Source organism: Notolabrus celidotus, chromosome 12 (genome assembly GCF_009762535.1).
Source record: "Notolabrus celidotus isolate fNotCel1 chromosome 12, fNotCel1.pri, whole genome shotgun sequence".
In the NCBI taxonomy this organism is placed as follows: Eukaryota; Metazoa; Chordata; class Actinopteri; order Labriformes; family Labridae; genus Notolabrus; species Notolabrus celidotus.
Genome location: NC_048283.1, coordinates 20,115 through 32,765, shown reverse-complemented (window position 1 = coordinate 32,765; position 12,651 = coordinate 20,115). Strand labels below are relative to the sequence as shown.

Sequence of the window (12,651 nt, the reverse complement as noted above, 5' to 3'; positions counted from 1 at the left end):
TCCTCAGACCTGTCCTCAGACATGTCCTCAGACGTGTCCTCAGACCTGTCCTCAGACGTGTCCTCAGACCTGTCCTCAGACCTGTCCTCAGACCTGTCCTCAGACCTGTCCTCAGACGTGTCCTCAGACGTGTCCTCAGACGTGTCCTCAGACGTGTCCTCAAGCTTTCCTTCATTCTTTAAACGTCAGAGTTTGACCTAAACAAAATATTCTGCTGCTGAAACATGAGACAAGGATCAGACGTGATGTCAGACTCCTGAAGAGACGTTTAATCTTTCTGCAGAGATCAATCAGACACGACACGAGGAGTCCTGCTGCAGGTTTATTCACAGACGATGAATCAAAGGTCCCATGGTTCAAAGGTCACATGGTTCAAAGGTCACATGGTTCAAAGGTCACATGGTTCAAAGGTCACATGGTTCCTCTGCAGCAGAAGGAACAGACTTTACAGAAATCAATCCTTATATTACTCAGAGTTCAAAAACTGTATGTACAGAGGTCAACACACATCAGCTGAAGGTCGAGAGGAGGAGTTTAAACACATGATGAAGAGGAGGAGTTTAAACACATGATGAAGAGGAGGAGTTTAAACACATGATGAAGAGGAGGAGTTTAAACACATGATGAAGAGGAGGAGTTTAAACACATGATGAAGAGGAGGAGTTTAAACACATGATGAAGAGGAGGAGTTTAAACACATTATGAAGAAAGGAAGAGCCAACGTGCAACAAAACTACAAACATGAGACATCATCATCCTCCTCCTCTTCCTCCCCCTCCTCTTCCTCTTCCTCCTCCTCCTCTTCCTCCCCCTCCTCTCCTCTTCCCTCCTCCTCTTCCTCCCCCTCCTCTTCCTCCTCCTCCTCCTCGTCCTCCTCTTCCTCCCTCCTCCTCTTCTCTCCTCCCCCTCCTCCTCCTCTTCCTCCTCCTCCTCTTCCCCCTCCTCCTCCTCCTCCTCCTCCTCCTCTTCTCCCTCCTCCTCCTCCTCCTCCTCCTCTTCCTCCTCCTCCTCCTCCTCTTCCTCCTCCTCCTCTTCCTCCTCTTCCTCCTCTTCTTCCTCCTCCTCCTCTTCCTCCTCTTCCTTCTCTTCCTCCTCTTCCTTCTCTTCCTCCTCTTCTTCCTCCTCCTCCTCTTCCTCCTCCTCCTCCTCCTCTTCCTCCTCCTCCTCTTCCTCCTCTTCCTCCTCTTCCTCCTCCTCCTCCTCCTCCTCTTCCTCCTCCTCCTCTTCCTCCTCTTCCTCCTCTTCTTCCTCCTCTTCCTCCTCCTCACTTCCACACCTTGACGATCCCGTCTCTGGACGAGGTGACGATGAAGCCCTGCGTGGTCTGAAAGGTGGCGATGTCGGTGATGATGTCATGGTGTCCCACGGGGAGGGACTCTGGGCCGCGGCGGGGCGAGTCCTCCACCACGCCGCTCTTCTGCTTGCTGTGGATCTCCTGCAGAGACAGGGACCGGCTCGTGAGCTCAGGCGCTCGCAGAGAGGCATGATGGGTAATGAGACGGAGCGAGGGACTCACCTGGACGACCTCGGTGCCCTCGATGATCTTCCTGCTGTACAGGACGGACGGGCAGTGCAGCGAGTCGTTGGCTCCGCCCGCCACGATGTACGAGCGCTCGGGGTACGCCAAGTCCCAGAACCTGAAACCAGAACACGTCAGAGTCAGGTCATCAAAACCTTAACACAGGTTTACAAGGTTTCTGCAGAACTTCAGGATCTGAAGAGCAGATGTTCCTGTGGACGGAGGATTCTGTCCCATGTGAGACTGAACAGATCCTCTTCCTGGAGTATGATGGTTCATGGCCACAGATCCTGATCCAGGATGTCTGTTAGACCGCTCTCCAGGACTCAAAGGGATCAAATGATTTAAAGGTTCAGACGTCATCTTTTCAAATCTAAAAATAAACATTCAGAACTTTAGACGAATAAACACAGAGACACAGAGACACAGAGACACAGAGACACACAGAGACACACAGAGACACAGAGACACAGAGACACAGAGACACACAGAGACACAGAGACACAGAGACACAGAGACACAGAGACACACAGAGACACAGAGACACAGAGACACAGAGACACACAGAGACACAGAGACACAGAGACACACAGAGACACAGAGACAGAGAGACACACAGACACACAGAGACAGAGAGACACACAGAGACAGAGAGAAACACAGAGACACAGAGACACAGAGACACACAGAGACACACAGAGACACACAGAGACACAGAGACACACAGAGACACAGAGACACAGAGACACACAGAGACACAGAGACACACAGAGAAAGAGAGACACACAGAGACACAGAGACACAGAGACACACAGAGACACAGAGACAGAGAGACACAGAGACACACAGAGACACACAGAGACACAGAGACACACAGAGACAGAGAGACACAGAGACACGGAGACACACAGAGACACACAGAGACACACAGAGACACAGAGACAGAGAGACACAGAGACACACAGAGACACACAGAGACACACAGAGACACAGAGACACACAGAGACACACAGAGACACAGAGAGACACAGAGACACAGAGACACAGAGACACACAGAGACACACAGAGACACACAGAGACACACAGAGACAGAGAGACACAGAGACACAGAGACACAGAGACACACAGAGACACACAGAGACACACAGAGACACAGAGACACAGAGACACACAGAGACACACAGAGACACAGAGACTCGGAGACACAGAGACAGAGAGACACACAGAGACAGAGACACACAGAGACACACAGAGACACACAGAGACAGAGAGACACACAGAGACACAGAGACACACAGAGACAGAGACACACAGAGACAGAGAGACACATAGACACACTCCGTCACGCTGCTGAGAGGAGACACACGAGCTGCAGGCGTCTCCACACACTGAAGAGTCCTTACAGCTCCGTTTAATGTTTCCTGTCAGCCTCCATCTAAAGACCTCTTAAAGAAAGGATGCTCAGGTTGTGAGGTGATGCAGAGGTGTCGTGCTCAGACCTGATCCTCATGTCAGACCCCGCCGTCAGCAGCAGAGGGTTCCCGTCAGCAGGACTGCAGTAGATCCCGTGAACGCTGTGAGGAGACGGCTGAAACACAAAACACACAAAGAAGAGACGGTGAGAGGACTAACAGCTTCAGGTCATTCATGTTCGTGTCAAGTTTCTCTCTGTGAGCTCCGAGTTTGGTCTCCTCCCCCTCGTACAAAGAACACACTCAAAGAACTTTAAAGGTGACATATTCTGCTCTCTTTCTTCAACATATATTGGTCTAAGAGGTCCCCAAAACATGTCTTTAAAGTTTATGCTCATAAAAACACTTTGAAATCAGATTCTGGTCTGCCTGTAAACCCCTCTTCTTCAGCCCTCCTCAGAACAGGCTGTTTTCTCTCTGACCACGCCCCCTCGGGAAGTGGGCGTGGCCTCGGCCGTCCAGCAGGTTGATCTAATGTTTCCATGTTGGCTGAATATACACGGCTGCTCACAGACCCGCGTTACTTCAACCCTCTGAATCTGATCCAGAATCTGATCCTGACGGAGAGGCGCCTGCAGCAGGACCTTTCTGAACCATTGGTCACAGATTTAGTGTTTCTTGTTGTTTTATTTATCAGCATGTCGACGTGTGTCTTGGTACACAGCTACCAACATGTAGCTATGTGGCTATGCTAACTAGCGCTAGCACTTTTCCAAGAAAACTAAAAATCCTCCACTAGATCTTCAAATCTGCAGACGTGGGGAGTCAAAGCGACCTTTGTGTTTATTAAGACAGCCTACAACTAGCATGCCTCCCTCCTAAGCTCCTTGTTAGCACACATGTGTGCAGGGAATGAAAAACGGAGGAGGGGTTGAGTTGTATTTTATACAGTCTATGGGCTGAACAAGCTCCGAGCTCTGACTTCCTGTTACAGACCGGATGGCGTTGTGACGTATGAAAAACACTGAAAACTGAAACGGCTGGTTTCAGCACACATTTACAGAAAGGTGGAGAAATCAGAACAGGGGCAGAATGGAGTCTTTGACTTTTCAGGGGGGTTTGTAGACAGGGACACAGATTTCAGGGAGAGGACCATTAGAAAGTCCATTCTGCAGGATATGTCACCTTTAACATCATATTTCTACTTCTGCTGCATTTTGAGTCTGACAGCCAGAGACTGAGACGCACAGACTTACCTGCATCTCAGAGAGCGGCGGAGCAGAGCTCGCCCACAGAGTGAATTTACGATCCCCCGTCTCCATGTCCCACATTGACACCTCGTTATTCCCCTGGACAGCTGCGCACACACACACACACACACACACACACCCACACACACACACACACACACAGAGAAGTTAACCTTTGACCTCTCAGGGTTTCTCTCTCTGAGGTCTTGTCGATCGTCTCACCTGCGATCACAGAGGATTGGTAGAGCGGATGCATCAGCAGTCGTCTGATTCGTGCTCGGGCGGGGTGGGAGTGGTTAGAGATCGGGAGCTGGAACCGCATATCCCAGCATGCCATGGTGCCGCTGCTGGTTCCTGTGGAGGAAACATAAACACTGTTACAGTCTGCCCTGAGCTCACACACACACACACACACACACACAGACAGACAGACAGACAGACAGACAGACAGACAGACAGACAGACAGACAGACAGACAGACAGACAGACACACACACACACACACACACACACAGACACACACACACTGACCTAGGCAGAGCCAGCACTGGTGCATGTCCACGGTGAAGGAGGTGATGAGTCCCAGGCGGAGGTCGTGGCGGAGCGTCCAGGCGTTGGTGTTGGAGCGGAGGTCCCAGCCCACCAGGGATCCGTTGACCGTTGCGTACGCCAACACGGACTGAGCGCCGGAGTTAAAATGGTGGATGTCCACCGCGCAGCCGTCCTCCTGCAGGTCCAGAGACCTGAGACACGGGACAGGAGAGAGGGGTGAGACTCGTCCTACATCGGAGAGCGGCGTGACCTGAGGGGGGGCGTCTCTCACCTGGTCTGGAAGGGCTGCACTTTGGGGGATTTTGGGGGTTTGTTTGCTTCCACGGCGAGCAGCTGGATGGACCCGTTATCCGACGCCACCGCCAAGTAATGAGAGCCCTGACAGAAGGTCAGCGTCTTCACGTGGCCGCCGATACGAGAGTACGTGAGCACCGACCTGCAGGAGGGCGGAGAGACGGAGCAGACAGAGAGACGCCGTCAGACATGAAGAACACAAGAGAACACTGAGGGTAGTCTGGTCTCAGGTCTTTGAGCTCACCGTGTGGTCGTGGTCTTCCCCTCCATCTTCTGACTGTCCCACACCTTCACCGTGCCGTCGTTGGACGCCGTGGCGAAGATGGAGTGTTCGTCTGAGACTCTGATGCGGTTCACGGCAGCTTTGTGTTCGTGGAGGTGAGCGACCAGCAGACCTTTAGGATGCCAACCTGAGACATGGAGACAGACCTGTGAGCTGCAGACACTAAGGGGTTAAACTGAGATCCAGCTCACTTCCTGTCTCTCTGATCCGGTCTGATAAACGTCTCTAACACATCTTTACAAACAGGTGATGACCCATCAGAGACTTAAAGGACCAGGGTCAGACCAGCTGTGAGGAGTCCACCCTGTCCCTGAGGGTCTGTGTGTTTGGTTACCGGGGGGAGGAGGTCTGCTCTCCCACTCGGCGCTCTCCATCATCTGTTTGGCCATGCGCTCGGCGCTGCACTGCTCCCTCTTCTGCTGCACCAGCTGCTGAAGCTCCGCCTTGCAGGTGTTGATGCGGCGCTGGTAGGCGGGGCCGCTCGCCACCGACTGCAGCGCGGGCAGAGCCGGGGCCACGGCGCTCTTCCTGATCTGACTCGCCGGACCGTCGACGGCCTGCAAAGAGAACAGATCCAGATTTCAGAGACTGATTGAGGACCTGAGGAAGACCAGGGCCCATCTGCACGTCCAGCCATCAAACAAACAGGACCATCAGTCCACTTAGAACCAGGTCCTGATCCAGAACCACTACCTATAGACCTGTCAGACCAGGGCCCGTCTGCACGTCCAGCCATCAAACAAACAGGACCATCAGTCCACTTAGAACCAGGTCATGATCCAGAACCACTACCTATAGACTGTCAGACCAGGCCTGTGGCTCCTTTCCTCATTGTCATTCCCCCATTCTCTCCCATATTCCTACTCTGTCCTCTGTCCACTGTCCTCTGTCCTCTGTCCTCTGTCCTCTGTCCACTGTCCTCTGTCCACTGTCCTCTGTCCACTGTCCTCTGTCCTCTGTCCTCTGTCCTCTGTCCTCTGTCCACTATCCTCTGTCCTCTTTCCTCTGTCCTGTCCACTGTCCTCTGTCCTCTGTCCTCTTTCCTGTCCACTGTCCTCTGTCCTCTGTCCTCTGTCCTCTGTCCTCTTTCCTCTGTCCTGTCCACTGTCCTCTCTCCTCTGTCCTCTGTCCTCTTTCCTCTTTCCTCTGTCCTGTCCACTGTCCTCTGTCCTCTGTCCACTGTCCTCTGTCCTCTTTCCTCTGTCCTCTTTCCTCTGTCCACTGTCCTCTGTCCTCTGTCCTCTGTCCACTATCATTGAAAAGGTGTAAAGCCCAACAAATGTAACTTTAAGAACAAACAGTGGGAGCGTTCCTGCTGTGACTGAGAGGAGATCAAGAAGAAATGAACATTTGATTTTAAGAATCTAGAATGAACAAACAGCTGTTATCAGGAAGTCCATCCTCAAAGAGAACAAACAAGGAGGAAATGAAAGGCTTCAGATCTTGAACCGGGTCAATGCGTGTGGCGTGTTACCGTGGCGGGCTGAGCGGACGGCGGCTCCTGAGATCCGAACATGCTCTTCCACTCCTCGTTCATGGTGGAGTCCTGCTTGGTGTGCTTCCTCGCTGAGGGGGAATAAACACAGGAAGTCAGAGAGGAGAGGAGGAGAGGAGAGGAGAGGAGAGGAGAGGAGGAGAGGAGAGGAGAGGAGAGGAGAGGAGAGGAGAGGAGAGGAGAGGAGAGGAGAGGAGAGGAGGAGAGAGGAGGAGAGGAGAGGAGGAGAGGAGAGGAGGAGAGGAGAGGAGAGGAGAGGAGGAGAGGAGAGGAGGAGAGAGGAGGAGAGGAGAGAGGAGAGGAGGAGAGGAGAGGAGAGGAGGAGAGAGGAGAGGAGAGGAGGAGAGGAGAGGAGAGGAGTAGAGAGGAGAGGAGTGGAGGAGAGAGGAGAGGAGTAGAGAAGAGTAGAGGAGGAGATAGGAGAGGAGAGGAGGAGAGAGAGGAGAGGAGAGGAGGAGAGAGGAGAGGAGGAGAGGAGAGAGGGAGGGAAGAAAGGAGAGGAGGAGAGGAGAGGAGAGGAGAGGAGAGGAGAGGAGAGGAGAGGAGAGGAGAGGAGAGGAGGAGGAGAGAAGAGGAGGTTAGGAGAGGAGAGAGGAGAGGACAGAGGAGGAGAGGAGGAGAGGAGAGGAGTAGAGGAGAGGAGAGGAGAGGAGAGGAGAGGAGAGGAGAGGAGAGGAGAGGAGGAGGATGAGGAGGAAGAGGAGGAAGAGGAGGATGAGGAGAGGAGAGGAGAGGAGGAGAGAGGAGAGGAGAGGAGGAGAGGAGAGGAGAGGAGAGGAGGAGAGGAGAGGAGAGGAGAGGAGAGGAGAGGAGAGGAGAGGAGAGGAGAGGAGTAGAGGAGAGGAGAGGAGAGGAGAGGAGAGGAGAGGAGAGGAGAGGAGGAGAGGAGAGGAGAGGAGAGGAGAGGAGAGGAGAGGAGAGGAGGAGAGAGGAGAGGAGAGGAGAGGAGAGGAGAGGAGAGGAGAGGAGAGGAGAGGAGTAGAGGAGAGGAGAGGAGAGGAGAGGAGAGGAGAGGAGAGGAGGAGGAGGAGAGGAGAGGAGAGGAGGAGAGGAGAGGAGAGGAGAGGAGAGGAGAGGAGAGGAGATCCTGTCTGATCCAGAGCAGACTCAGTCCTGATCCCTCAGACCCCCTCCTTCAGATCTAACCGTGTCATCATCATGTCCCTCAGTCGCTCACCTCTCTTGTCCTCAGCCTCAGCTTTAGGTTTGACCAGGTCCACCTGCCGTCCCATGATGCCGAGCGTGGCCAGGTCGATGACGCCGGTCTGGGCCGCCTCCCCCAGGTGACTCTGCTCCCCCATGTTGGCTTTGGCTGTGTTTGATTTCAGCATGAAGTCTTTGAGCGCCAGCAGCTTGTCCTCCTCGGCCTCTGTCATCCCCTGAGAGAGGGAGAGAAGGAACGACAGAGTTCAACATCAGGAGGAGTTTATATTTCTGTTTTTACATCAGAGGAGTTTATATTTCTGTTTTTACATCAGAGGAGTTTATATTTCAGTTTTTACATCAGAGGAGTTTATATTTCTGTTTTTACATCAGAGGAGTTTATATTTCAGTTTTTACATCAGAGGAGTTTATATTTCAGTTTTTACATCAGGAGGAGTTTATATTTCAGTTTTTACATCAGAGGAGTTTATATTTCAGTTTTTACATCAGAGGAGTTTATATTTCAGTTTTTACATCAGAGGAGTTTATATTTCAGTTTTTACATCAGAGGGGTTTATATTTCTGTTTTTACATCAGAGGAGTTTATATTTCAGTTTTTACATCAGAGGAGTTTATATTTCAGTTTTTACATCAGGAGGAGTTTATATTTCAGTCTTTACATCAGGGGAGTTTATATTTCTGTTTTTACATCAGAGGAGTTTATATTTCAGTTTTTACATCAGAGGAGTTTATATTTCAGTTTTTACATCAGGAGGAGTTTATATTTCAGTTTTTACATCAGAGGAGTTTATATTTCTGTTTTTACATCAGGAGGAGTTTATATTTCAGTTTTTACATCAGGAGGAGTTTATATTTCAGTTTTTACATCAGAGGAGTTTATATTTCAGTTTTTACATCAGAGGAGTTTATATTTCTGTTTTTACATCAGAGGGGTTTATATTTCTGTTTTTACATCAGAGGGGTTTATATTTCTGTTTTTACATCAGAGGAGTTTATATTTCAGTTTTTACATAAGGAGGAGTTTATATTTCAGTCTTTACGTCAGGAGGAGTTTATATTTCAGTTTTTACATCAGAGGAGTTTATATTTCTGAAGCTCTAAACTTTCTTTTATTCTCTCCTTCCTGACTTTATCTCCTCCATGCTGCTTCGTCTCTGTTCATATAAAAAGCTTTTATTGTGAGAGACAGAGACTTTAAAGGTTCTTCCCTCGTGAGTCTTTAAACTCCCACATTTTCCACGAGTCCTGAACACAACACAGAGACCGTCCTCAGAGGTCTGCTGAGACCAGGAGGAATTAGGAAACGTTTAAAGTTTAGAGTTGATGACTAACGGGGTTAATGGAGGCCGCCTGTACACAACAAAGAGACTAAATAACAACAACAACAACAACAACAACAACAACAACAACAAGGATCAGAGGGACGGCCCACCGCAGCTCATCTGGAGCGTCTGAGGTTACACCAACAAAACCACACGCTTCAAAGCACTGAGAGAAATCTGTGTGTGTGTGAGTGAGTGTGTGTGTGTGTGTGCGTGTGAGTGTGAGTGAGTGTGAGTGTGTGTGTGTGTGTGTGTGTGTGTGTGAGTTAAGTCCGCTTCCTCTAAGAGTCCGTCGTCACTGAGGAGAGAAAACTGTGACGGTTTAAAGTCACGATGTCTCACTCTGAGGAAAGAATTGTGACTCTTCAGAGAGATTTATTTTAAATGTTTAAATCTGAAGTTTAATTTATTTTAATTTCAGACCTTTTTAATCTGGCTTTAATTTAGAGTCATTTCATTTTAACTCTGGGCTGCATTATGACCATTATGACCATTATTATCATTATTATTATCATTATGACCATTATGACCATTGTGACCATTATGACCATTATTATCATTATGACCATTATTATCATTATGACCATTACGACCATTGTGACCATTATGACCATTATGACCATTATGACCATTACGACCATTATGACCATTACGACCATTATGACCAATATTATCATTATGACCATTATGACCATTGTGACCATTATGACCATTATGACCATTATGACCATTATGGCCATTATTATCATTATGACCAATATGACCATTACGACCATTATGACCAATATTATCATTATGACCAATATGACCATTACGACCATTATGACCAATATTATCATTATGACCATTATGGCCATTATTATCATTATGACCAATATGACCATTACGACCATTATGACCATTACGACCATTATGACCATTATGACCATTATGACCATTATGACCATTACGACCATTATGACCATTACGACCATTATGACCAATATTATCATTATGACCATTATGGCCATTATTATCATTATGACCAATATGACCATTACGACCATTATGACCATTACGACCATTATGACCATTATGACCATTATGACCATTATGGCCATTATTATCATTATGACCAATATGACCATTACGACCATTATGACCAATATTATCATTATGACCATTATGGCCATTATTATCATTATGACCAATATGACCATTACGACCATTATGACCATTACGACCATTATGACCATTATGACCATTATGACCATTATGGCCATTATTATCATTATGACCAATATGACCATTACGACCATTATGACCATTATTATCATTATGACCAATATGACCATTACGACCATTATGACCATTACGACCATTATGACCATTATGACCATTATGGCCATTATTATCATTATGACCAATATGACCATTACGACCATTATGACCATTATTATCATTATGACCATTATTATCATTATGACCATTATGACCATTATGACCAGTGTTTTAGCATCAGTTCTAATTTTATTAAATTGAATTGATCTGGTATTTATCTGATTTTAATATATTTAATTGTAATGATTGTATTTTTATATTTGTAGATATTTATCAGATTTAATTTTTATTGATTTATTATAAAGATTTGATTTGAAGTATTTCATCTGTTTCTTCTGAAGCTCTTCATGCTTCATGCTTTATTAATAAAGTTGAGTTAAAGTTTACAGCATGGAGCAGCTGATCTGTCTCTGACCTGAGAGAGCAGCTTCTTCAGCAGCTGGGCGATGGCGGGGTCGTCAGGAATGGGGCATTCTGGGATTGATCCGGCGCGCTTCTTCTGCCGCAGCAGCAGGTGGCGAAACAGACTCCCGATGTCTTTAGAGCGCAGAGCGTAATCAAAGATCGAACGACTCACCGGCTCCTTCAGGACGCTCAGCAACACCAGCTCCTTATCAATCTGAGGAAGAGGAGGAGGAGGAAGATTACAGAGGAGGAGGAGGAGGAGGAAGATTACAGAGGAGGAGGAGGAGGAGGAAGATTACAGAGGAGGAGGAGGAGGAGGATTAAAGAGGAGGAGGAGGAGGAGGAAGATTACAGAGGAGGAGGAGGAAGATTACAGAGGAGGAGGAGGAGGAGGAAGATTACAGAGGAGGAGGAGGAGGAGGAAGATTACAGAGGAGGAGGAGGAGGAAGATTACAGAGGGGGAGGAGGAGGAGGACTACAGAGGAGGAGGAGGAGGAAGATTACAGAGGAGGAGGAGGAGGAAGATTACAGAGGAGGAGGAGGAAGATTACAGAGGAGGAGGAGGAGGAAGATTACAGAGGAGGAGGAGGAGGAGGATTACAGAGGAGGAGGAGGAGGAGGAGGAAGATTACAGAGGAGGAGGAGGAGGAAGATTACAGAGGAGGAGGAGGAGGAGGAAGATTACAGAGGAGGAGGATTACAGAGGAGAAGGAGGAGGAGGAAGATTACAGAGGAGGAGGAGGAGGAGGAGGAGGAGGAAGATTACAGAGGAGGGGGAGGAGGAAGATTACAGAGGAGGAGGATTACAGAGGAGGAGGAGGAGGAGGATTACAGAGGAGAAGGAGGAGGAGGAAGATTACAGAGGAGGAGGAGGAGGAGGATTACAGAGGAGGAGGAGGAGGACTACAGAGGAGGAGGAGGAGGACTACAGAGGAGGAGGAGGAAGAGGATTACAGAGGAGGAGGAGGAGGAAGATTACAGAGGAGGAGGAGGAAGAGGAAGATTACAGAGGAGGAGGAGGAAGAGGAGGATGATGATGATGATGAAGAGGAGGTCTGACCTGGATGATGGGCTGGGTGATGAAGGGGTTAAGGTGAGGCATCAGTTTGCAGTAGACGTCGGCCACGTTGAGGTGCTGAGCGATGACGGTGATGAAGCCCACGGCGCCGTAACGGATCCACAGGTTAGGGTGACACAGGAACGGAGCTACGGCGAGCCGGAGGGAACAAATCAGAAAGGTCAGAGGTCAAAGACGAGAGAGGAAGAGGAGCGAGGAAGAGGAGCGAGTGAGAGCTCACCGATGTCGCTGACGAACTCGTAGATGTGTGGTTTCTGCAGCAGCCCCAGCTGACACATGCAGGTCAGAGAGTTCAGAGCTTTGTAGATCACAAACTCCTCAGTGTCACTCAGACCCTGCTGCAGGAGCGGCTTCAGGATGGACGAGCTCTGCCAGCCCACGTACGCCGCCACGCCTTCAACCAGACAGAGAGCGTTACCAACGACGACAACAACAACAACAACAACAACAAGGACGACCACATCATCATCATCATCTCTGCAGACTCTAAAGAGTCCGAGGCTCCACGTCTCCTCACCCACGATGCTGTCGAAGAAGGCGCCCTCAGGTGCCAGT

At 49.1% G+C, this 12,651-nt stretch overlaps 1 protein-coding gene across 1 annotated transcript in view; it reads right to left on the bottom strand.

Annotated features, from left to right (window-relative positions):
• Positions 1-1,216: 1,216 nt before the first annotated feature.
• Positions 1,217-12,651, bottom strand: part of pik3r4 (phosphoinositide-3-kinase, regulatory subunit 4) — a 24,534-nt gene continuing 13,099 nt past the window's right edge. The window contains exons 12-22 of the mRNA XM_034698348.1: positions 11,028-11,042; positions 6,786-6,877; positions 5,646-5,868; positions 5,273-5,438; positions 5,006-5,170; positions 4,714-4,925; positions 4,405-4,536; positions 4,189-4,289; positions 3,020-3,108; positions 1,517-1,637; positions 1,217-1,435 (exon numbers count right to left, since the gene is read on the bottom strand). Of these exons, the coding sequence (XP_034554239.1) occupies positions 1,265-1,435; positions 1,517-1,637; positions 3,020-3,108; positions 4,189-4,289; positions 4,405-4,536; positions 4,714-4,925; positions 5,006-5,170; positions 5,273-5,438; positions 5,646-5,868; positions 6,786-6,877; positions 11,028-11,042 (1,487 nt within the window). The 3' untranslated portion in view covers positions 1,217-1,264. The remainder of the gene's footprint in view (positions 1,436-1,516; positions 1,638-3,019; positions 3,109-4,188; positions 4,290-4,404; positions 4,537-4,713; positions 4,926-5,005; positions 5,171-5,272; positions 5,439-5,645; positions 5,869-6,785; positions 6,878-11,027; positions 11,043-12,651) is intronic.